The sequence below is a fragment of the Geotrypetes seraphini genome, chromosome 1, assembly GCF_902459505.1.
Source record: "Geotrypetes seraphini chromosome 1, aGeoSer1.1, whole genome shotgun sequence".
In the NCBI taxonomy this organism is placed as follows: Eukaryota; Metazoa; Chordata; class Amphibia; order Gymnophiona; family Dermophiidae; genus Geotrypetes; species Geotrypetes seraphini.
This window is the reverse complement of record NC_047084.1, coordinates 328,218,095-328,240,693: the sequence shown is the minus strand read 5'-3', so window position 1 is coordinate 328,240,693 and position 22,599 is coordinate 328,218,095. Positions and strand designations below refer to the sequence as shown.

Sequence of the window (22,599 nt, the reverse complement as noted above, 5' to 3'; positions counted from 1 at the left end):
CATGGGGGAAGCCACTGCTTGCCCTGAATGATATATATTATACAATTTCCCTGTTTGGCTCTATATATTGACAACCCTCCCCTTTTTACAAAACTGAGGTTTTTAGCTCAGGTTGGCGCGCTGAACGCTCTGCACTTCTCCTGACGCTCATAGGAACTCTATGAGTGTCGGGAACAGCGCAGAGCACCTGCTGGGGCTAAAAACTGTTTTTGCAGTTTTGTAAAAGGGGGAGGGGTGACAGTGAGGTCCATTAAGATCAGGATTATAGAGCACGTTGTAGACTAAATACTATTTTATTTTATTTATTTAAAAGATTTATAGTCTGCTTAAAAACTAAGCGGATTACAACAATACATACATAAAATATTAAATAAACATACAGCCTCTTTTACAAAGCCGCGCTAGTGGCTGCGCTGCGCTAATGGCCCCGAAGCCCATAGAGATTTAAAGGGCTTCGGGGCCGTTGCTGTGCGGCTTTGTAAAAGAGGCAGTTAGTAACATTAACCTCCCCTTTTATAAAAGCGCGGGAAGAGGTTTTTAGCGCTGGCTAGTGCGCTGAATGTTCTATTTTTACCCGACAGCCATAGAGTTCCTATGAGCTTTGGAGCAGTGCAGAGAATTCAGCGCACTAGTGCTAAAAACCTCTTCAGCACTTTTATAAAAGTGTGTGTGTGGGGGGGGGAATTGGGGGGGTGTTAAAAGCACAACCAAATTTAAAATCATGTTTTGCTGCTTTGACTTTAGACTAGAGGTCTGCACGGGAACGGGGATTGCGGGAATCCCGCGGGAATCCCCCCCTAACCCATGGGACTCCCATGGGGACCCCCCTCTAGCCAACGGGACTCCCACGGGGATGGAAGGCTTTGGAAGCAGGGTTTGTCCATATAATATAATGGACACGTCAGCCTTAGTAAAAGATGGGGTTTACCTGAACAGAAAAAAAAAAGAGTTCCACCAAAGAGGTTCCACAAGGAAAACAGCAGCGCAAACACAAAAGAAACTGTGGAATTGATGATCCTATCAGAAGTAATTGCTGCTTTTTATGGGGACGGGCGGGGATGGAGGTAATTCCTTGCGGGGATGGGTGGGGACGGAGAGGATCCTGACAGGGACGGGTGGGGACGGAGAGGATCCTGATGGGGACGGGTGGGGACGGAGAGGATCTTGGCGGGGACGGGCGGGGTGGGTGGGATTTCTGTCCCCGTGCAAATCTCTACTTTAGACACACCCCTTATTCAACACTGGGTGACACACCAGCACTCCCCTGATGCATTGCGGTTTTCAATTTTGGAAGCACCTAATTTCAAGAGAGATGGTAACATTGCCACTGTTTTGTTGTGTAAAAAACAACGATGAATTTATCAGCAGGACACAGTGAACCCCGAGGGGCTCTGTTGTGAGATAGAATGGAGGGCATTTGGGGGCTGATTTTTTCCCTTGTCTCCTTTTTCTATTATTTTTTTAAAAGTCTTTATTCATTTTTAAAACTTTCAACAAGTGTAACATAAGATACAATCATTTTATACTTTAACATCACTTAAAATACCATCAAAGTTTAACTCACATCAAATATCCCTCCACCCCTTATATCCAACAATTGTACTTAAGCATAATAATCATAAAGTATTCCCTCCCCCCCTCCCCACCCTGGACGTGTATGAACAAAAGGAGAAAATAATATTCATTCTGTACAATATTTTGTTAATGGCTCCCAAACATACCTAAATTTCTTAAAATGCCCCTGCTGTATGGCTATTATCTGTTCCATTTTATAGATTTGGCATAACGAATTCCACCAAAAATTATAATTCAGACAATCCCAATTTTTCATAATTTGCTGTATGGCAACCCCTGTTATGATGAGCAAAAGTTTATTATTATTAGAAGAGATTTGACTCTTGGCTCTCATGGAAGTACCAAATAACACTAGTCTTCTAAATGGTGTCAATGGAGGAGGAGCTGTAAACTCACATGACCATCTTGGCTGCCAGAAAGCCACGCCCCCTCCCTTGTATCCATTAAGAATAGTGACTGTAAGCAACTTTTTCTCATTGGCTGCTATTTTGTTTAATGATGTCATCACGTTCAGCATAAGGCTGAAGGTTTCTCCAGTATAAGAAACTGCTGCGTTTTTCGGTGGTTGGAATAAGCGTCTGAAGAAATTTTGCATTAAACAGCAGGTACCCCCGCTGTGCTACTAAAAAGTTGTATGGGATTTTTCAAAAAGTTTCTGTTTTTAGAACTTTAAATGACAGATATAAAAAATTCATATTTATTTTTTGGATTCACAGGGACCCGCTTGTGAGCCATCTGAAACTTTTGGTTGGGCTCCCTGAAGTAGTAAATGAAACATGGTCCATGTCAGGATCCTGAAAATCATTTATTTGAGATAAGTCCTTTTTATGATCATTATTTGAAAAGTGCTTAATTCTGAGAATTTACTCATCTAACATAATAAAATGTTAAGCGCGCATGCGCACTCCTACCTGCGTGATCTGTGATCCGTAGGTCCCTGGCCGGCAGGAGTGCGCATGCGCAATTACAACGGCCCGACGCTCGCGGATCCCAAGGTAATGTTGTGCGGTCTGACCGGCTCCCTTACACTACACGCCCGAAGTTTATTATTTTTTTTTTGTTTGAAATATTTTTATTGAACAGAAAAGACTGAACAGCCAGAGAAGGCAACAGAATACAGACATGTCAGGGAAACAACAAATCATCAAATCAAGCAGGGGAACTCCCACCCAAAGGGAGGAGATACAAGCCCCACTAGACCCCTAGGAGAACAAATCCAGAAGCCTCCCCAACAGAGTCTATATAATAAGGAAGCAAGAAATACAATCAAGCTGGTCAGTACAGTTCAACATTTTGCAATAGACAGAGAACAAGGGAAAAACAAACAAACAAACAAGAAAAGGAACCCCCAACATCCAACCAACCCACCCACCGCATCATCCATGCCACAAGCATACCGACCCACAAGCATACCGACCCAAACAAACAGCCCCCCTCCCTTCCCTGTTCTATGGAAGTGAATAGGAACGAGCCACAAACAGTCACAGAAGACCAACTAGAAAAACAGGCCACCAACATCTCAGCCCCGACAGGCTCCCCCAGTTCCTCAGTCCATTGAGAGGCCAAGTGCAGGAGCCGAGAGTCCAGTCGTTCCGCCCGGGCAAACCCATACCAAGTGGACAGAGAATTCAAAGAAGCAGGGAGAGAGAGAAAGATTTGGTCAACCTTCAAGAAACGATAGCCAGATGGGGTACGCCTCCGAGATGCCTCATAAAAGTGGCGCAGCTGCAAGTAAGCAAAGAAAGGCATATCGGGGAGAGACCAGTGACGACGGAGATCAGCATGGGAAGGGAAAGTCCCATCTGCAGATGCCTGCGAGCAAACATGCCCCAAACAGAAACAAGTGCCAAAGCTGGCCACCAAGCCACGTGCCCCACCAACATCCGGTGAAAACGCGGGGTTTCCCCGAACAAATTGAAAAGCCCAGTGATCCTGCAGTCCCCCTCCTATCCGTCGTCGCCACCAGAGCAGTGCACGCCTCAGCGGATCCAACCATAGAGAATGGCAACCCACACGGGGTCATCAAGACAGGCCAACGCGCTATGCAGGTGCCACCCAAGAGTCAAACAAGCCTGGGGGAGCGAATCGAAAACTGAGCGTGAAGAGTTCGTGTATCCAGCGCAGCAAAGCAACCACATTATACAACCGAAGATCCGGAAGCGCTAAACCACCCCGCTCTCTGCTCTGCGTGAGTCTCCAGAACCCAATGCGGGCCCTCTGGTTCCGCCAGATAAAAGAGCCGATAAAGGACCTGTAAGCCCGCTCCTCCACCCCCTCAGCCAGAAAGGAATCATCTGCAAGGGATAAAGAATCTTGGGCAACAGAACCAGAGGAGGGGGCGGGACCGCGGCAGAGAGAAGACAGCTCGGAAGGCCCGACGGCAGCTTGCAATGATCGCTAACACTAGCGATCTTATGCAGGCTGATTAAATGAGGTACATCGATGCTGGGAGGCCAGGGGGAACACGCAGGCCTTCCGGGGGGGGGGGGGGGGGGCAGGCTTCGGGGGTTGTACAGGCCTTCAGGAGGGACAGGCAGGCCTTGGGTGCAGGCCTTCAGGGGGGACAGGCATGCCTTCGGGGGGTAGGGACAGGCAGGCCTTGGGTGCAGGCCTTCAGGGTGGACAGGCAGGCCTTGGATGCAGGCCTTCAGGGGGGACAGGAAGGCCTTCAGGGGGGACAGGCAGGCCTTGGGTGCAGGCCTTCAGGGGGGACAGACCTTCAGGGGAATGGGCCCTGGTGTAGAAGTACATGGAGGGAGTGAGGGAGGGAAAGGGGGGTTCAAAGAGACGTGCATATGCCGGACTTTGGGGGGAAGAAATAATGGGTCTAAAAATAGAGGAGAGGGAGAGAGATGATGGGCAATGTGATTTAGGGAGGGAAGGAACAGAAAGGGAAGAAGTTGGGCACAAGGGATGGTGTGGAGGGGGGATAGAGATACTGGATAGGAGGATAGTTGGGAAAAGAAAGGGAGAGATGGTGGACCCTGGAGTTGTTGGGGAAGGAGGAAGAGATGCTGGATGAAAGGGTAGTTGAGAAAAGGTGAATCTGTGGATGGAGATGAAAAAAAGGAAAGATGCCAGACCTCTGGGGGAGGGAAGAGAAATGGAAGGGGAAGACAGAGATGGCAGATGGATGGTTAGCACGGAGAAAGAAGAAAGAAGGAGACCCTGGCAAGCAAGTTATCAGAAGACAATCAGAGCCTGAGACCAACAAAAGGTAGAAAAAATAATTTTATTTTCTGTTTTGTGATAACAATATGTCAGATTTGAAACGTGTATCTGCCAGAGCTGGTGTTAGATCGCAAATGTGAGCTAGGATTTAACAGAGAAAGGAAAAGGTCTTTTTTGTTTGTTTACACCACAGCGCCAGTGTGGTTAGGAGAAGGCAAAGGGGGTGAAGAGGCTATAAAAGTGGTAAAGAGGTTATAAAATAAACCCACCAGGATGTTTAAAAAAAAACACACCCAATTGGGCAGGAAAATCGAATCGAATCGAAAAATCGATTCAATAGGCTGAATCGAATCAAAATTTTTTTTCCTGAATCGGGCAGCACTAGTATTTACCACCTCATAAGCTTCAGCCTGAACATCCAACACCAATAATCATATCTTTTCTGGTTTTACATCAAGTTGAGACAGGATATTCAGAAAATGTGTTGTGTTTTTCATATATTAATCTGCCAAAGGTACCAAAGGACAGAGGAAACTATCTCCATATTTGCATACTCTCTCTAACAGGGAGTTTCTTGTGGACACTATGTGACAGCTAATGGGTTGTTGAGCAGCACACATTTCTTCTCTCTCCTCCACACATTAGGTAAAATACTGGTGGGAGAGAGACAGAAAGAAAGGAAGAAAAAGACAGGGATACGGAGAGAGACAGAAAGAAAGACAAACAGACATATATTCTAGCACCCGTTAATGTAAAAGGCTTAAAGACTAGTATTGAATATTTTGAGTATATGCAATGATTGGTTTGAAATTTTTGGGGGTAAGAGCTTCATTTGGTCTCAGGATCTCTGAGCATATAATGAAGATCATGTCAGAAGTGTTTAATTGGTTTTTTTGCACAAAAATTGTTAAGGATTGGTAGTACGGAATGTTGCTACTGTTTAGGGTTATGCCAGTACTGTCACCTGTTGGAAACAGGATACTGGGCTAGATGGACCATTGGTCTGACTCAGTTAGGCAATTCTTATGTTCTTATAAATATGTCATCATAAAGGTTAAGTTGCAAAAGTTTATAATTCTAGAAGAAACTTCTAAACACACTTGGCTATTCCATGCAATACTAGGGCTTGTCCACTAGATGTCAGCATATGCCTCATACTGAACAGGCTAGGACCATCTGAACATTTTTAGCTCCCCTGCACTAAAGTATTGTTTTCTAGTTTATCCATATTTATGATGTCCGTTGGATTGTTTTGCTGAACCTGTAAAACCTGAAAACACTGTATGTCACTCACTTATACATTAAACAGGGAAGCATTTCCTTGGGATGGTGACGTTATTAAAGGTCATTTATATCCTTAGTTTTCAGTGGGATATTTTCTCACTGTGTCATAAATTTGATAAAGGGAACTATGAACTACCTTAAGCTTCTTTGGTTCCCACACCCTTTTAACTGATCAATGAAACCCTCATATCCCCTTCCTGAACCACATGTCCACGTGCCACTATGGACAGTTCCATATGTCGCTCTTGGCTGCTAACATTTAGACACACAAAGTTCCATAGGTTACTATGGTACTTTGTGTGTCTAAGTACTTTGAAAATGAGCCCCTAAGTATACACTCATCTATAAAAATGTCATTTGGCACCGAAGTCATATTCTACAATAAGTACTCTATAGCACAAATTTCTAAGTGGGATATTTGCATGGCCAGGCCTTAATTGGGGCAAACATTTAGGTGGGCAACTTACAGAATACTCTTAAGTTGCCCACATGCCTGCTAGATTTAGGCATCACCATTATACCAGATCAACGACAGATATAAATGGGACACTCAAATGTACACTAGTATTCTACATTACACTTGGACGTCCAAAGGGTCAGATTATTAAGGTGCGCTAACAAATTAGCACATGCTAAAAACTGGCATGCGATAAATGCCCTGTAGCCCATAAGAATAGATTAGGCTACAGGTAGTGTTATCAGATTTTCAAAACCCGGACAAAGTACTGGGTTTTGAAAAGTCGTCCAGGGAAATCCGGACATCTGGTAACCCTAGCTAAAGCACATTTAGGGTGAATTCTATAAACAGTGTCCTGATTGTAGGCAGCGGTAGGCATCCTACAGGTGTCTCACCAGTCAATCGGGATGCACATTAAAAAAAAAAAAAAAAAACCCTTCCGAGCCAGGCCGCCTACATTGGAAGCATCTCTGGGAGCCTAAGGAGGCATGCAAGCCCTCCTAAGCTCGCCTAAGGCTAGGAGTGGTTTGGGCCGGAAGTAGACTTAGGTGGACCTGTGGGGTTGTACACGTTTCCCTAGGCCAGCGGGAGATGCGTACAATGTAGGCCAGCAAAATGCTGGCCTACATTGTAAGTAGACATGGCGCTTAGCTTTTCATGGCATCGATAAGTTTAGCAGCCACAATTGCGGCCGCCCATCCCCCGAACGATCGTGGCAGGAGGGATTTCCAGTCCCTCCTGCCAGAACCTGTCCCCTCCCGTAGATCGCCAGCAGGAGGGATGCCCCCCCCTCATAGATCACCCAGCCCACCTCTGGACCCATCCAGCTGGCCATCAAACCAAGGTTAGGGGGAGGGGTCTGGGGGTTCGGGTGGGGTTAGGCGGGCTCTGGGGCGGTGGGGAGGTCTGGGGGTGGCCTGGGCGATCTACAGGGGGGGTTTCTGGCAGGAGGGAATGGGCATCCCTCCTGCCATGTTTGTTCGTCGAGGATGGGCGGCTGCTATACTTATTACAGCAGGGAGATCCCTTGCCGCAATAAGCTCAGTGGCAACCTGATTCTCTAACCGGTATCTGTAACATGGATGTCGGTTAGAGAATCGGGTTCTTTTTTAGGCAGGCTTAGGTGCGATTCTGTATAGGATGCCCATGTGCTCTGAGACCGGGTGTCCTATACAGAATCTGGGCCTTAATGTGTGCTCATTTTTAACACATGCTAAATTTGTTAGTGCACCTTAGTAGAAAAGACTTTATCCCTGTGTTACTGGGACAACTAAATGGTGGTGCCCTTTGGTGGAGTGGTCCCCTACAGTGACATAGCGAGGGTAGGAGGTACCTGGAGCGATGGTGCCCCCTGCTCCTTCCGTGCCCTCCATGCCACCCTTACCACTCCCATACCTCTTTAAATCTTCGCCAGCATGAACAGCTTCTCCGGCCTTGTGTTCGCTTTCCCTCTGATGTCACTTCCTGGACCCGCAACCCTTAAATGATTTCAGAGGAAGCCAGGTTGGCGCGAGCAGCAGGCCAGAGAAGTTGCTCACAAGTGAGCGTGACATGGGGGGGTGTGTGTGGCAAAGAGGTGCCTTTCTTTAATCCCTCTAACTAAGGGCCTGGGAACTGGAGGGCTCCTGAACACCCCCTGTGTGAAGATACCATTCTTCTAATCTAATCTAATAAGACCTCTGCCCATCCCTTGAGTTCTCCCTGTATTCCCTACTTCCTTTGTTCCCGACTCCGACCATACCATGGTTCTTTGTATTCCTATCTTACTTGTAATTGGGATCCTGCTCTTCTTTTACTATGCCACTGGTCCCTTATTTCTACAGTGCTATTGAATATCGGTGGCTTCAGGAGCTATACCTTTTCCGCCCACTGCTAAACATATACGGTAACTCCTGTTTATGGCATGGCAACAGGATAATTGCCATTGTCTTGACGACACTGTAAACACTACTCCGCTAAGCTCTGAGGACAGATGAAATGGCAGCAACTTCTGGAAAACTATGGATCTGTATTCTAGGTAGGGACGGGTAGAGGCCGCACAGTCAGGAGTCAGGGAACGAAAACAATCGTCCTCTCCAGTGCAATTACTCCAATAGGCGATATTTATCAACACTCTGCATATCATTCCAGAGGAACTTGCAAGCATGCTGTACTAGTTGTGGCTATGCTGGTTTTTATTACATATGCAGCCCAACCATGAAACGACAATGCATTTACAGCACACGTATTCAAGTAATACTTAAATAAGACCTCACTGGCACTGTGTTGAGTGTGAGCAGTTCGGGAGCTTTCAGTTCCAAAACTCCAACCCACCTGCTAAGCACCAATATCTTGTCTTTTCATGCCCTTTTGTAATTCCCCCACCTGAGCACTGTGTATTGATGCGCCTTCCTGTCCAGTTTGTCTGTCTTGACTAGACTGTAAGCTCTTTTGAACAGGAACTGTGTCTTTTGTGTTTTGATGTACAGTGCTGTGTATGTCTAGTAGCCCTACAGAACTATGAGCAGTGGTTTTCAATCCAGTCCTCAGGACCAATCTGGTCCAAGATCTGGTTTTCGGGGCCTCCCTAATAAATATGTGTGGGTATATTTGGATACATTGGATCTTAAGAATTGGAATATTATTTATTTAAAAATTTATATACTGCATACAACTATGCGGTTTCCATATGGCATACATAGAATCTTGTTTCCCTCCGATTATCACGTATAGCATAGACATATCAAGACAACATCATTAATCATCCCTGTTATAATAGGGATAGAGCACAGATTCGATCAATTCAGAAGTGCAAACAAGCTTTAAATCACACTTCGATGTTAGAAAAAAAAATTCTGAAATACATCTTAGCATAAGAAGGCATTAGCAAACAATTGAGTTTTCAGCATTTTCTTAAAATTCATCCTCCCCATACAAAACCGCAGGATACCAGGCAAGGCATTCCATAGTTCTACGCCAGCCACAGATATTATTGATGCTCCGAGCCTAGCATGCATGGTTGACATTCTACCCTCCAAACTTAATTTCATCCCATTTACATCTCTAAGCTCTCTTCTCGGTTTATAGATCTGGAAGAATTCTTGTAAGATCTTTGGGGAAGCATGATACAATGTCTGATGTATAATTGCAACAATCTTAAACTGAAAAAAAAAAAGGAAAAAAGTGTTGTATGCAAATATTTCTGGCGTATAATCGTGAAGGACACTTTTGAAGATTGGGTTGAGAACAGACTTTGGTGCTAGCAGAGGAGCTGAGTTTATATTCTATTACACCAATTGTTAAGGAACTCTATAAAAGGACTTGAAGACTCTTTCTGTATCACCTTGTTGCAGATCAGAAAAAACAAGAGCTGCTCTAATTCTTCTGAGAACTCACCTCCCACTGCCCCTGTGTGGACTGGTTCTTCAGCTGGGTCTTCCAGTTCTCCGTGCTGGACTCCGCGCAGTGGTGCATGGTGAGAATCACCGGCCGGGTCAGCAGTGCTCCCAGAGGTCCACAGCTCACCACTGGCGTCAAGAGAGTATGACTGTCCTCCACCGGCGGCCTGGTGGAATGATAGAAAGAAGTTTTTTTGAAAGTTCAATCCATCTGCAGTGCATCAACCCAAGGCACATTTTGCCTTTCTCAAGGATACTGCATTCAAAGCTTCTGCAAACATTACACATCTCACGCTGCTGCTTCCCTTGTTGGACTTCATGTGATTTGAAAACAGCTGCTGCACGACAGCTAGAGAGCCTGTGGGACTCGGCAGACTGTCAGTCACAATCATGGTGGGCCTATGCTTCTAGGAATGGGCAGTTACTCACTGTTTCTTCCTGTGTTGATAGGATACCAGAGGGACAGAGGAAGCATTACACTGTGGGCAGTCTATGTCACCAGCAGCACTAATTAACAGTCACCTGAGGTATGTGGGCTCTTTAGCTCTCACACAGAAGCTTACCTAATAGAGAATTTTAGCTAATTATTATTATTTTTTCAGTTAATATTGCGAAGCACGTGCCAGTAGAATATTTTTTTTTTCAAAGACAATCCATTGTTAATTTTTGGAGAAGCTTTTGTGCACCAATAGAGCGGTCCTCCGAGAGGAAAAGTAGTCAGCAGCATTCCACAAAATATTTTTTTTTATTACAGTGGGATTTGAATTCTATAGCAAATGCTGTGCATGATTTATTGTGAAATAACATTGATTTGCTTTGCTTGGGTAACCCAATTGTGGTGTGTGCTATTGCCAACATTGCATTTGCCAGCAAAGAAACCAATGCACTGAACCCGAGAATAAATGTCCATTTAGGAGACCCATGATATAAGGGCTCTTTTTACTAAGGTGCGCTAGCGGTTTTAGCGCACACTACAATACTGCACGTGCTAAAGGCTAACGCCTCCATAGAGCTTGTGTTAGTATTTTTTGTTTAGCGCGTGGTTAACGCGTGCTAATCTTTGGCGCACGTTAAAAACGCTAGCGCACCTTCGTAAAAGGAGCCCATAGTGATGTCTCTATATTCAGACCAGGAACTGACAATCATGAAGTTTCTGGAGACGGGGCAAGGACTGCCTTTCTTCAATCCCTCTAAGGGCCTGGGAACTGGAGGGCTTCTGAAAACCCCCTGTGTGAACACACCATTCTAAGAACATAAGAACATAAGAATTGCCACTGCTGAGTCAGACCAGTGGTCCATCATACCCAGCAGTCCGCTCACGCGGCGGCCCTCTGGTCTAAGACCAGCACCCTAACTGAGACTAGCCCTACCAGCGCACGTTCTTGTTCAACAGAAACTTGTCTAACTTTGTCTTGAATCCTTGGAGGGTGTTTTCCCCTATAACAGCTTCTGGAAGGGCGTTCCAGCTTTCTACCACTCTCTGGGTGAAGAAGAACTTCCTAATCTAATCTGATTTAAAGTAATAAGGCATTTATATATCGCTTGACCAAGTTTTACGGCTCAAGGCAGATTATTAAAAAATGGACTAAAAGTCCGAGTTTGGATATAAAATTTGAATCTATATCCCCAAAATAGGAAGTTTAACCTTCTGAGAACTCATCTCCCACTTTCATTCTGGCATTTCAAAGAGCACCTAAATGTAAAGTAACAATCTTTTTTCTCTTAAACTACACTGCGTGGTAGTTTAATCCAGAACTCTGGTTCACAACCTACAAATTATCTTTTCCAAGTTAACGATTTTTGACATTGAAATTTAGATGGAATTGTCAACCTAATTGCTTACGAGGAGCGCAAAGATCTTCCGGCTGATTACAGTGAGATCATGGAAGATAAATAATCAGGCACATATATGCATGCATGTAAATGGTTTATAGAATTGCCTTTAGGTGCAAAAATTAATGCACAGTATTTGCAAGGGATGTGCACTAACTGCTAGGGACATTCCTGGCATCTTTCCATACAGTTGCCATACAAAAAAGTTCTTTACTGCATGTAAAGTGAGCATTAACATTTATACGCCAATTACATGCATATTTGGCTTACTCGCACACAAGTGCATATGTGTGCACATATGTGTGAATGTTGAAAATCCACCTAAGTGCTGTTCTGAAAATATGCACACATCTTACCATGGTCCTGATGGGCCCAAGTGTGGGAAATGCATCACACTGTGGACTACATTTTTCCTCCTTATTAAACTCCTCTTGGGGAGGAAGACAAAGACTACTCCCTAGAAGGAATGGGACAACTTCTCTATGAAGAAAGGGTAAAACAACTAGGGCTCCTCAGCTTGGAAAAGAAATGGCTGAAGGGAGATATGATCTGTAAAAGAAGGTCTTGAAGACAAACTTATTTGTAGAGGCTTTTTAAAAAAATGATTGTTTGAAAAGAACTTTTATGAATTTGAACTATGTTTTATTTCTCTTTGTTGTTATTTGATAATTATGTATGTATTCGTGTAAATCGCTTAGGTGTAAGCAGCTAAAATAATTTTTAAATAAATAAAATACTGCATGAAGTGAAATAAGTAGACACAAATCACTTGTTTACTCTTTCCAAAAATACTAGGACTAGGGGGTATGCAATGAAGCTACTAAGTAGTAAATTTAAAACAAACCAGAGCAAATATTTCTTCATTCAACATGTAATTAAATTCTGGAATTTGTTGCAAGAAAATTTGGTGAAAGGAGTTAGCTTAGCAGGGTTTAAAAATAGTTTGGCTAATTTCATAAAAGAAAAGTCCACAAGCCCTTAAGATGGACTTGACAAAATCCACTGCTTATTTCTAGGCTATTACTACTACTGATACTTCTTATCATATGACCTGGATTGGCTACTGTTGGAAAAAGGATACTGGGCTTGATGGAATTTTGCTCTGTTCCAGTATGGCAACACTTATGTTATTATGCCCTGATTTTTTACTTCCCTCCAGTTCTTAAGGATCTGCTGCTATTGGGCTACTTCTTCAGAACAGAGCACCTCTTCATTAGTTTGACTGGCACTACTCTGGTCAGGGAAGACCTCCTCCTCTGGCCACTGATGAGAAAGGCACATTGTGGTATCCTGCCACATGCACTATGCAACTAGTGCACAGATTAGCATATGGCTGTTATGTGAGTGCAGTAACTGTTAACATGCTTGTGTGCTATCAGAAAATGCTAAATCATGTGCTAAATAGTTAGCACACTTTAGTAAGTGTTCCCCTAAGATTTCTAATTGTAAAAAGTGATGTAGTCACAGGGGCCCTTGGAGGACCTGGGGTCCTGCTCCCAAACACTTTGGGCTCAGGGTCCCTTCAAACTTTTGGCATCAGATGCATGGATGGTGTGGATGCCTAAGCCCTGCCAGCTTAAGAGACTCTCTCTGGAGTTGCGCCTTTACTGCTGAAGCAGTGAGGAAGACAGCATAGTGCACCAGCTGCCAATGATGACACTTCTGTATATGCTCAGTTTATGTTTGAACTAAACATGTGCGGAAGTGCCAGCATCGGAAACTGGAGCGACTGCCAACTTCCTCATTGCTTCAGCAGTACGGTCATGGCTCCCGCAGAAAATCCACGTTTCCAAGTTTATTAAAATTGTCTATCCTGCACCAAGGACACAGCAAAGGTATGACTCGGAGGGGCGAGGAGAATTGACAGGAAATACTTGCCCCTCCCCCGGTCCACCCCCGGGGCCCGTCCCAATAAAAGCTGAGTTCTGGCTGACACCGGATTGTAAATATATGAAAGAAAGACATCGATAAAGACCCTCTGTCGGTAAGACAAGGTTAATCAACGCTCCGTGGAATCTGTGGAGGTCAGAGCACTTCCTCCTTGCCAGAAGAACCTCCAGCCGTCCAGGCATTCCCCCAAAACACCAGCAATTGAAAACCCCAATTGATAACTGCTAGGTTTTAGCTATATCTATATATTTGAGCTTCCTTTCTCCCTTCTTTCACATACGCCAGTATATAACTATAAAGTTTCAAAGCTTTCCATTCATCCCCTGTAGATTGGCTTTTTGTTAGGAGCACTATGTATTTAATGGAGTTATTCATTTGAGTGGGTCCGACTGTAATAAAGCCAACAGCTTCCATTAAAGCATGCTATGACCTCCCTGCCTGGCTGCTGGAGCCAGCGACGCTTGAGATATCTGCCTGACAGGGCACAGCTTTCTTCACATGGGGACCACAAGAGAGTCAGGGAGGTTGATGGCGTAAGAGAACATGAGTGGGGAAAAAAAATACACTGCGCTAGAAAGCTAATGGCGAGAACAGGGAAGAACTGTTCAGATAGAGCGCGAGAGAGGGAACTAAGGAAGAAAAACACACTTCTGGAAAAAAACCTGAAACTCAATATTTCCCATGCTGTTTTATTTAGACCAAAACACAGTTCCTCTTTATCCCCCTAATTGCTCTGTTTTGCACACAAGAGATAAGCCGTTTCCTTTTCAAAGCCTTTCCTACAGGCTCACTGCTGAGGTTGTATACAAAGCGGAAAGGAGAAAGAATATGCTTGCCTTCAATAGCGGTTGCTGTACTGAACTGCTGTATCCAAGCCAGTGGCAATATCAAAGGGGAGCCCATTAGTCCAGCTGTGTTCTCCACCCTGACACAGGGTGGCCCGACTGGCTAAAATCCAAAACACTGTGATTCTGATCTAACTTGTGAGCTTTGAGCTTCCTGGCCCCACAAGGTAAACTGCATATAACTGAAACAGGTCAAAGAAGTCATTGAAAAGATGCCACAAAGGCACCATTCTCTATTTAAGATTCAGCTATATAAATTAAATGCTTTGGCAGCGAGTGAACTGAACACAACACCAAAACCCTTGGAATCATCACCTCCAGCTTAGATTACTGCAGCCTGCCCTCACAGGTCTCTCAGTGAACCATCTCTCGCCCTTTCAATCTGTTCATAGTTTGTCTTTACTTAATCTACCACCTAAAAAATTGTTTATCTAAGCGGTATACAATATAATAATATTTGAACTAGGGAAGTTATAAAACACTGGGAACATACATTAGGAGACCTAGATTACAACTGAAGTATATAATGTCAGTTAACCAAATATATGATAAATGCCAAGCTATATGTTTCAGGGAGTTATGGGGTGGGGGTGGGGGTATGAGCAGAAAGCGAGTGCTGTTAATATTTAACAGAACAAAACTGTTTGAAATTCTGCTGTGTGTGACTTATCTTCCTCCAGTGTCACTACACTCACATAACACCTCTCCTCAAACCATTTCATTGGCTTCTTATTTATTTCCATATGCATTTCAAACTCCTCTTACTGGCTTACAAGTTCATTAATTATGCAGTTCCTTGGTGTCTTTCCTCTAGAGCTGCCCGATTTCTGATTTGAATCGATTCACCGATTCACTTCGGGTGAATCGACTCAAATTGATTTGATTAAAAAATTGGCCTGGCCGATTCAGTGAGAAACCCTCCACCCCGTGCCTTCCTAAAGCAGGAGCGGCAGCACTGCCTCTTGCTAGCCTTCTGCTGCCTCTCCTGCTTTAGGGGGCGAGGGGGGAGAGTCAGTCGGGAAGAGCTGCAGAAATCCTGGTTTTACCTTGTTCCGTGCTTTGGCGCTCTTTGCTGCATCCTCCGGCTTTCCCCCTGGCCTCCCACTCTTACTACAGCCTGCAGAGAGGATCGCTGGTGCTCTACGCAATCCTTGCAGGCTACAACAATCCTCAGAAGCACATTCCCTCTGACGCAGTCCCGCCCCTCCTCTGACGTCAGGGGCAGGATCGCATCAGAGGGAACGTGCTTCTGAGAATGGTGGCAGCCTGCAAGGATCGCGTAGAGCACTGACAATCCTCTCTGCAGGCTGCGGTAAGAGTGGGAGGCCAGGGGGGAAGCCAGAGGACCTGCAAAGAAGAGGGGGGGGGGGGAAATATGCAGGCCTTCGGAGGAGTCCTGGTCTAGAAGTACATGAAGGGAAGGAAGCGAGAAGGGGTACTGCTGGACAGGGGTAGCAGAGAAGGGAAGGGAGAAGGGGTAGTGATGGACAGGAGGAGCAGGAAAGGGAGAAGGGGTACTGCTGGACAGGGGGAGCAGGGAAGGGAGAAGGGGTACTGCTGGACAGGGCGGAGGTAAAAGGAAGGGAGAAGAGATGCTGTGGGACCTGGCAGAAAGGGAGAAAAAGGAAAGGTGAAGATGAGGGTGAGATGGTGCATGAGGAGAGAGCATGTTGGTTTGGGAGATGGGAAGGAAGGTTGCCACTTGAGGGAAGAGGCGAGGACAGAGAGAGAAAGCGTGCAGGAGGCAGAAAGTATTGGACTCATGGAGAGGGCGAGATGGATGGGGAGGCCGAAAGGAGGGAGGGTCAAATGTTATACTGGGGAAGAAGGGAGAGATGCTGGATGAAAGGGTAGTTGAGAAAAGGAGAGATGGTGGATCTGGGGTTGGTGGGGTCCATCACTGCAGCTGTGTGGATGGAGATGAAAAAAGGGAAGATGCCAGACCTCCGGGGGAAGGGAAGGGAAACGGAAGGGGAGGACAGACATGGAAGATGGATAGTTAGCATGGAAAAAAAAGAAAGAAGGAGACTCTGGCAAGCGAGTTATCAGAAGATAACCAGAGCCTGGGACCAACAAGATTTGAATAATGACCAGACAACAAAAGGTAGAAAACATAATTTTATTTTCTGTTTTGTGATTACAATATGTTAGATTTGAAATGTGTATCCTGCCAGACCTGGTGTTAGACCGCAAACGTGAGCTAGGATTTAACAGAGAGAGGAAAAGTCTTTTTTGTTTGTTTATTTTGTTTACACCACAGCGCCAATTTGGGTAGGAAAGGGCAAAGGGGCTGAAGAGGCTATAAAATAAACCCACCAGGATATTTGAAAAAAACACCCACTTGGGCAAGAAAATTGAATCAAAAAATCGATTCAATAGGCTGAATCGAATCAAATTTTTTTTTTACTGAATCAGGCAGCACTACTCTCCTCTCGTATCTCTCCATGACTAAAGTTGCTAACTGTCCAACTTGCCTCCAGACTATCCAGATGTAAGGAATAGTGACCACCCGAAGGAAGGATATTCTGTCTAGAAAAGTGTCACTCGCCTTTTACTCATAGGCTTTCAACGTCCAAATTATTAGTGTGGGTGCTTCTCAGAAGCAAACAGGGAAGCTCCAGTTCTCCTCAGTGAATGAACCTGCTGGATTACTTGGAATTGAACTTGAGGTTGCTGATTTGCATTTCTATAAAATGATGATGACAGCAGCCAAACATTTGGAAATGCATATGGTCAGCAGCACTTTCCGTAGCTGCCTCTTTTTCTGCTGCCCAAGATAGACTTAAATCTAAAACCTAAATCTATCTATCCTTGGAATGGCTGTCCTTTCTGTGCCATATTATTTATTTATTTAATTCGATTTATATCCCTGTCCTCCCCAAGGCGCTCAGAACGGGTTACATGGTAACATCCATAACAGTTAGCATTAAGACACATAACCATTAACAGCAAGGAACAGAGAAGACTAAGGGAATAGGGTTAGCATCTCCTCCCTTACTTCAGACAGCAGTGTCTTGAGCTGCCTCAGAGTTGGGGGGTGGGAGTGCTGGTTCATAGTCAAGTCCACGTGAGACAATCGTGCAGACAAAAGCCGGGCTGACAATCGCGTGCGGGACATCAGCGTGCCGGCGTGTGCCAGATTTAAACCCAATTTGAAAGCACTCCGAGAGGATGGGGGTGGGGGGAACCTCTGCACTTAACTTAGTAGTGTTGGTGCTGCCTTAGGGGGGGGGTGTTGTGGGTGGGGGCACCCTCCATTATAGAGGAAACAGACTTTTTCCCTATTTTTTAGGGAAAAAGTTCAGGTTCCTCTGTAATGTGGGGGGCTCCACCCCACACCTCCCCAACGGCGACGCCAACACTACTAAGTGGTGGGTTCCCCCCCCCCCCGACACACCCTCAGAGCGCTTTCAAACTGAGTTTAAATCTGGTGCACGCTGGCACGCTGATGTCCTGCACGCGATTGTCGGCCCAGCTTTGTCTGTGCGTGATTGTCTCGTGTGGTTTGACGCATCACCGGGAGTGCCACATGGCTGAAGGGTGTCAGATACTTTTGGAATGGAGCTGATTGGGATTTGCACTAATATGGGCAGTTTGGTTATTGCTTTCAAAATTAACTGCTGGACATCGGAAGAGCTGCATTGTAGGATGACTAGAAGCTGAAAACAGCGATTCCAGTTTTTGTCTAATGATATGATGCTCTTTGGATATGAATGAAGCCTGAATTTATTTTTCTCCTGAATTCAGAAAAATATAATAGCATGAACTACTCAGTAGCATAGGCAGTGGCGCAGCGAGGATGAGTGGTGCCCCTCCCCCACCCTCTTCTTCTCACCCTGCTCCTTCCTGACCCCCCTGCCACATGCACGCCCCCTTCCCCTGCACCTCTTTAATTTTCCAGGCACGAGCAGCATCGCGAACTTGCTGCCCATGTCGTATCGGCTTTCCCCTCTGACATCACTTCCTAGCTACGGGACCCGGAAGGGACATCAAAGAGAGCCGACACCGACGTGGGTAGCAAGATCGCGCTAGAAAAATTAGAAAGGTATGAGGGAAGGGAAGGGGCGCAAGCAGGTAGCAGGGATGGGTGGAAAGGAGCAGGGGGCAGAGAAGAAGATGAGGTGCCGGCGCCCCCACCAAGGGCACCCATGCCACTGAGAATAGGGGTTGATGCTCAGCAGAATCTTGGTCCAGCAGGTCACAAATTTATACTTAAAATATGTAAGCTAAATACATAAGAAAGAGAAGCGGGCATCTTGAAAACCGAGAGCAAGCCACAACCCCAGTAATCAGTGCTACATGTCTAATTCTGCAGAAAGACAGACCTGTTTTGAATTGCACGTGTGGCCAATCCTGTCATAGATTTATTGGAAACTGCCGGAGGAACTTTCCCTCTCTGGTTGTCTTAGAAAAAGAGCTTTCCTGTGTGTGGCTAGTTCCTGCTTTCAACAGTTAAGGCTCTCACAGAGACTCAGGGGACGTTCTCAAAAGCCAAATGTGCCTTTAATGTGCTCGCTAAACTGGTTCCAGCCAGAGGAGGATAATTTTCAGTTAGAGCAGGGGTAGGGAACTCAGATCCTCGAGAACCGTATTCCAGTCGGGTTTTCAGGATTTCCCCAATGAATATGCATGAGATCTATTTGCATGCACTGCTTTCAATGCATATTCATTGGGGAAATCCTGAAAACCCGACTGGAATACGGCTCTCGAGGACCGGAGTTCCCTACCTCTGAGTTAGAGCAATTTAACTCCTCTCTATGGTTTACTAGCCCAGGGGTGGGCAACTCTGGTCCTCAAGGGCCGGAATCCAGTCAGGTTTTTAGGATTTCCCCAATGAATATGCATTGAAAGCAGTGCATGCAAATAGATCTCATGCATATTCATTGGGGAAATCCTGAAAACCCGATTGGATTCTGGCCCTCGAGGACCGGAGTTGTCCATGTCTGCACTAGCCAAATTAAAACACCCGTGTGATGCTCTACTAGGCTTTCCCATAAAAGATGCTGCTGTTCTAGAGATAGATAGGACAAATGCTTGAGCACCTGATTTGTAACCCATTCTGAGCTCCTTTGAGAGGAAGGTCTAAAAAATCAAATAAATAATAATATTTGTGACAGAAGAAATAGTTAAACCTATGAAACACTGAATTGTATGCTTCCCCATTTCATACTTCACAAAACCCTTTGGATTGATAATTGTAAAGAGTTTGCAGGAGGGGGATAGTTGTTGGTTTTTTTTCATAGAAAAGAAGGACTCACCAGGTAGAATGTCCCAAACTCTCTCAATTCTGCTGTCACAGAACAGCATCTTTACTTCCTTCCTATGCAGTGTGGTTTTTTTTTGGGGTTTTTTTTTTATTAACTCCCACAATTAGCGCATTAAAGGCAAATCTGCAGCAAGCAGAGCTGTTACCTCATGTTCTCTTTCCTGTGAACTGTCAGATACATATCGTATACTCTCCCTTGTGGGATGGCTCCAGCAGGAATCAGCAAACTCACCCCTGTAGAACAAAGCAGAGATTAAAAAAAAACAAAGGAAACTCAACAAGATGCACGAATAAGAGCAGAATAATAAGCGCTTTGTTAATCCTCAAACCGCTTATCAAGCTACGCTATGTGTAGCTTTTCTATCTCCGCTTTAATGTAAGTTTTAGTTAAAGATATCTCTGTGTTTGTTTGCCTCTAAAAACCCCAAGGGACCCTTTCTTTGGAGAAGCTGATTTGCCACAGAATGAAAGGAGCAAATTTGAAAAACGGATTGCATGAGAACATAAGAAATGGCTGTGATTCGGATAATAGCAAACCCAAGTCGCAAGAACTCAGCAGGATCCTAAAAAGCTCTTTGGGGAGAATGGGTTTGAAAAAGGGAATTAAATAAAATAAATAAATAAATTACAGTCAGGGATAAACAGAGGCGCTCCGGAATCTATCTGGCTAATAATGGTTTATGGACATTCTTCAGGGAATTTGCCTAAATCCCTTTAAAACCCAGTTCTACTGATTACTTTTTCTATATCTTCAGACAACAAATTTCACAGCTTAATTGTGTGCTGAGAGGAAAAACACTTCCTAGTGCTACCTAGTAATTTTATGGAATATCCTCTAGTCTTAGTACTATTTGAATGGCTAAACCATTCATTTATGATTTTATAGACCCTTGACTTATCTCCTCTCAGTCATCTCCTTCCTAAATTCAACAGTCCTAACCTCCATAGGGAAACTGTTTCTTCCCTTTTATAATTTTTGTCATCCTTCTCTGAACCCTTTCTAGTTCTGCTATATCTTTTTTTTCACAGGAGGCAACATATACAGAGAGATCCAAAGAAGCTCGAAAGAAATGGTTGATCTAGTGTCACAGGTAAATCTTGTACAGTGGCATAGTAAGGGAGGATGGTACCCAGGGAAGAGGGCACCATCCCTCTCCTGGCGATGGGGGTGTGTGGGTGTATGTGTCTCTGAACTGCACCCCTTTTCCTGGTTAAAGTTACCAGATGTCTGGGAAAACCAGGACATGTCCTCTTTGTAGAGGACTGTCTGGGTTCCAGGACTAACTTTCCAAAACCCGGCAGTTTGTCTGGTTTTTTGAGATCCCCCAGCTCTGGCCGCGTCTGGAGAGCTTTCATTAAGAATGCATGGGTGATGTCACATTCATCTGTGCATGCTGTAGGCCCTCCAGTTGTGGCCTGAAGGTCTGGAAAAAGAGATGTGGCTTTTGGGGGGGGGGGAGGGGGGACATGGCTTGAGGCAGAACAGGGCAGGGCAGGGCTGGAGGCAAAACAGGACAGGGCTATGCTGGATTTCTCCATCTTCAAATATGGTAACCCTATCCCGGGTACCTGTTATCGTTCCATGCTTTGCTGGCAGCTAGCAGGGACACCTACCCGCTGTTCATGCCAGCTTGAGCCTTCCCTCTGACATAACTTCCTGGTCCCATGAGGCGGGAGTAAGGACAGATGCCTGGAGTTTTTAGCTGGCAAGACTCTTTAAAGAGGATCTGTCCAAGCGTCCGGATGTCTTTTCAACACCCGGCACATTATCCGGGTTTTGCAAAGCTTCTAGGTCGGGAGCCACTTCAGGAGGGCATCTGCACACACATGGATGCAACACAGGGTGTCAGGTCAAAAGCGCGCCGGGACAAAGGCGCTCGCAGACAATTGAGCACAGCGCGGAGGTGCGCGCCACAGAAAATTACTGTTTTTAGGGCTCCGACGGGGGGCGGGCAGAGATCGCGCCGCGTTGTGGGGCGTTTGGGGGGATGTAACCCCCCACATTTTACTGAAAACTTCACTTTTTCCCTGTTTTTAGGGAAAAAGTTAAGTTTACAGTAAAATGTGGGGGGTTACAACCCCCCAAACCTCCCACAACGCCGGCGCGATCTCTCTTAAGTAAACTGGGGGGGCTCCCCAACAAAACCCCCCGTCAGAGCCCCTAAAAACTGTAATTTTCTTCGGCACGCCCTTCCGTCTTGCGCTCAGTTGTCGGCGCGCGCCTTTGTCTTTCGCGGTGTTGTCTATGAACCGCAACACAGTGATGACATGCGCATGCATGCCTGTGTGTGACATCATCTCATCACACCTGCACGTGCGCAGATGCCCTCCCGACGCGGCTCCCGAGCATGAGAACAGGTTTGGGGGGAGGGAGGTGGGGCTGTGACAGAATGGGGCGTGACTTGGGTGGAATGGGATGGGGTCGTGTGGAACTGGGCGGGCCTGGGGGCATGGCCATGGGTCCAGATTGGCTTGGGGATCCTCGTTAACCACATCACTGCTGTGCTGTTGCTGGGTTGCGCCCCTGCAAAGATGGTGCCAAGGACTCTCCACCCCTCCTTCCTACATCACTGATCTTGAACTCTTAAACATTTAGGAAGCCTGTCTACTAAAGTGTGTTAGTGGTTAATGTGGAAGTTGCCGCAAACTTTTGAAGCAGCACCTGAAATAATGGTTGGTGGCATTATGAATTGGAGAATTATTACAACCTTTGGCTACGTACCTGAGGCTAAACAATGCAGGACTTTGGAATTACCTGCAAATCAATTTTAAATTGAGTACCCAAAATACCACAGCTTATTAAAATATGCTTTTCTAAATTATATAGGGTTACCATATGGCTCCAGAAAAAGGAGATTGAAAAACGTCTTCTGATATACCTTGATATCTCATAGTAAATAT

The 22,599-nt window shown here is 45.4% G+C and overlaps 1 protein-coding gene across 3 annotated transcripts in view; it reads right to left on the bottom strand.

Moving 5' to 3' along the window:
- Positions 1 to 22,599, bottom strand: part of UNC5C (unc-5 netrin receptor C) — a 700,386-nt gene that overhangs the window by 47,882 nt on the left and 629,905 nt on the right. For all 3 annotated transcript variants that reach the window (XM_033957834.1, XM_033957824.1, XM_033957818.1), the window contains exons 11-12: positions 19,845 to 19,932; positions 9,863 to 10,031 (exon numbers count right to left, since the gene is read on the bottom strand). In XM_033957834.1, the coding sequence (XP_033813725.1) occupies positions 9,863 to 10,031; positions 19,845 to 19,932 (257 nt within the window). The remainder of the gene's footprint in view (positions 1 to 9,862; positions 10,032 to 19,844; positions 19,933 to 22,599) is intronic.